At 44.4% G+C, this 1,028-nt stretch overlaps 1 protein-coding gene across 1 annotated transcript; it reads right to left on the reverse strand.

Annotated features, from left to right (window-relative positions):
• Positions 1 to 218: 218 nt before the first annotated feature.
• On the reverse strand, positions 219 to 761 carry LOC141702563 (uncharacterized). Its single transcript, XM_074506229.1, has one exon. The coding sequence runs from the start codon at positions 759 to 761 to the stop codon at positions 219 to 221; it is 543 nt and encodes a 180-aa protein (XP_074362330.1).
• Positions 762 to 1,028: the final 267 nt, after the last annotated feature.

Below are 1,028 nucleotides of genomic sequence, written 5' to 3' on the forward strand. Positions count from 1 at the left end.
CATTCGGATGTGTAATGACCCCTTTGATGACATTTGAAGCACTGAACATCCCTTTTGCACGGGCCACTATGTCTCTTCCCACAAACCTTAAAATCCATTACAGAATTTGATGAATGAGTTGGAGTGGAGGCAACTGAGGTGGCAGCAGGCCTAGCCTGAGGAAAATTCTGTCTTCTAAATCTTTTAATTCTGTTCTGGCCAAACCTCTTCTGAAACCTCTAACTGGATCCCCCTGGATTTGTTTCCACAGTGATGCTTTCAGATTTCCGCTTCTTATCGCCCTTTTCCTTGGCAGCCAACTTCTGGTCACTTTCAATTACCAACGCGGCCTGAACTACAGATGGATATGTTTTGAGCTGCAAGGCTACAACCCCACTGCGAATTTCTGGCTTCAGTCCCTGCTGGAACCTCTTCGCCTTATGGGCTTCAGTATTGACATACACATGCACCAATCGGGCCAATTCCGTAAACTTGGCCTCATACTCGGCTACACTCTTTTTATCCTGCTTCAATTCCAAGAAATCAACTTCTAACTGGTTCTGCAAACAGTCCGGAAAATATTTTTCCAAGAACAACTCTGTAAACCTGGCCCACGAGACAGGGCCTTCTCCTTCCATGGTACGGGTCGATTCCCACCAATAATTCACTTCACCCTTAAGAAAATAGCTCGCATAGTCTGATCTAAAATTATCACTTACTTGCGTAAGGGTGAAAGCTTTCTCAATTTCCTTTAGCCAAATCCTAGCAGCAACTGGGTCCATCTCGCCCTTAAACTCTGAGGGCTTTACCGACTGAAAAGATTTAAAACTCACAGTTTGGTTCACTTCTCTTTGCTGAAGTTGCTGCTGAAGTTGTAGCTGTTGCTGTTGAATTTGTTGTTGCTGCTGTTGTATGAATTGTTGTTGTTGTTGCTGTTGTTGTAGAAATTGCTGCTGCTGCTGCTGAAATTGTTCTTGCTGTTGAGCCATTTGATTAGACTGTTGGCGCAACAAATCTAGCAACTCACCCATAACTGGTCCCCCTTCAGT

This window comes from Apium graveolens, chromosome 2 (assembly GCF_009905375.1).
Source record: "Apium graveolens cultivar Ventura chromosome 2, ASM990537v1, whole genome shotgun sequence".
Classification (NCBI taxonomy): domain Eukaryota; kingdom Viridiplantae; phylum Streptophyta; class Magnoliopsida; order Apiales; family Apiaceae; genus Apium; species Apium graveolens.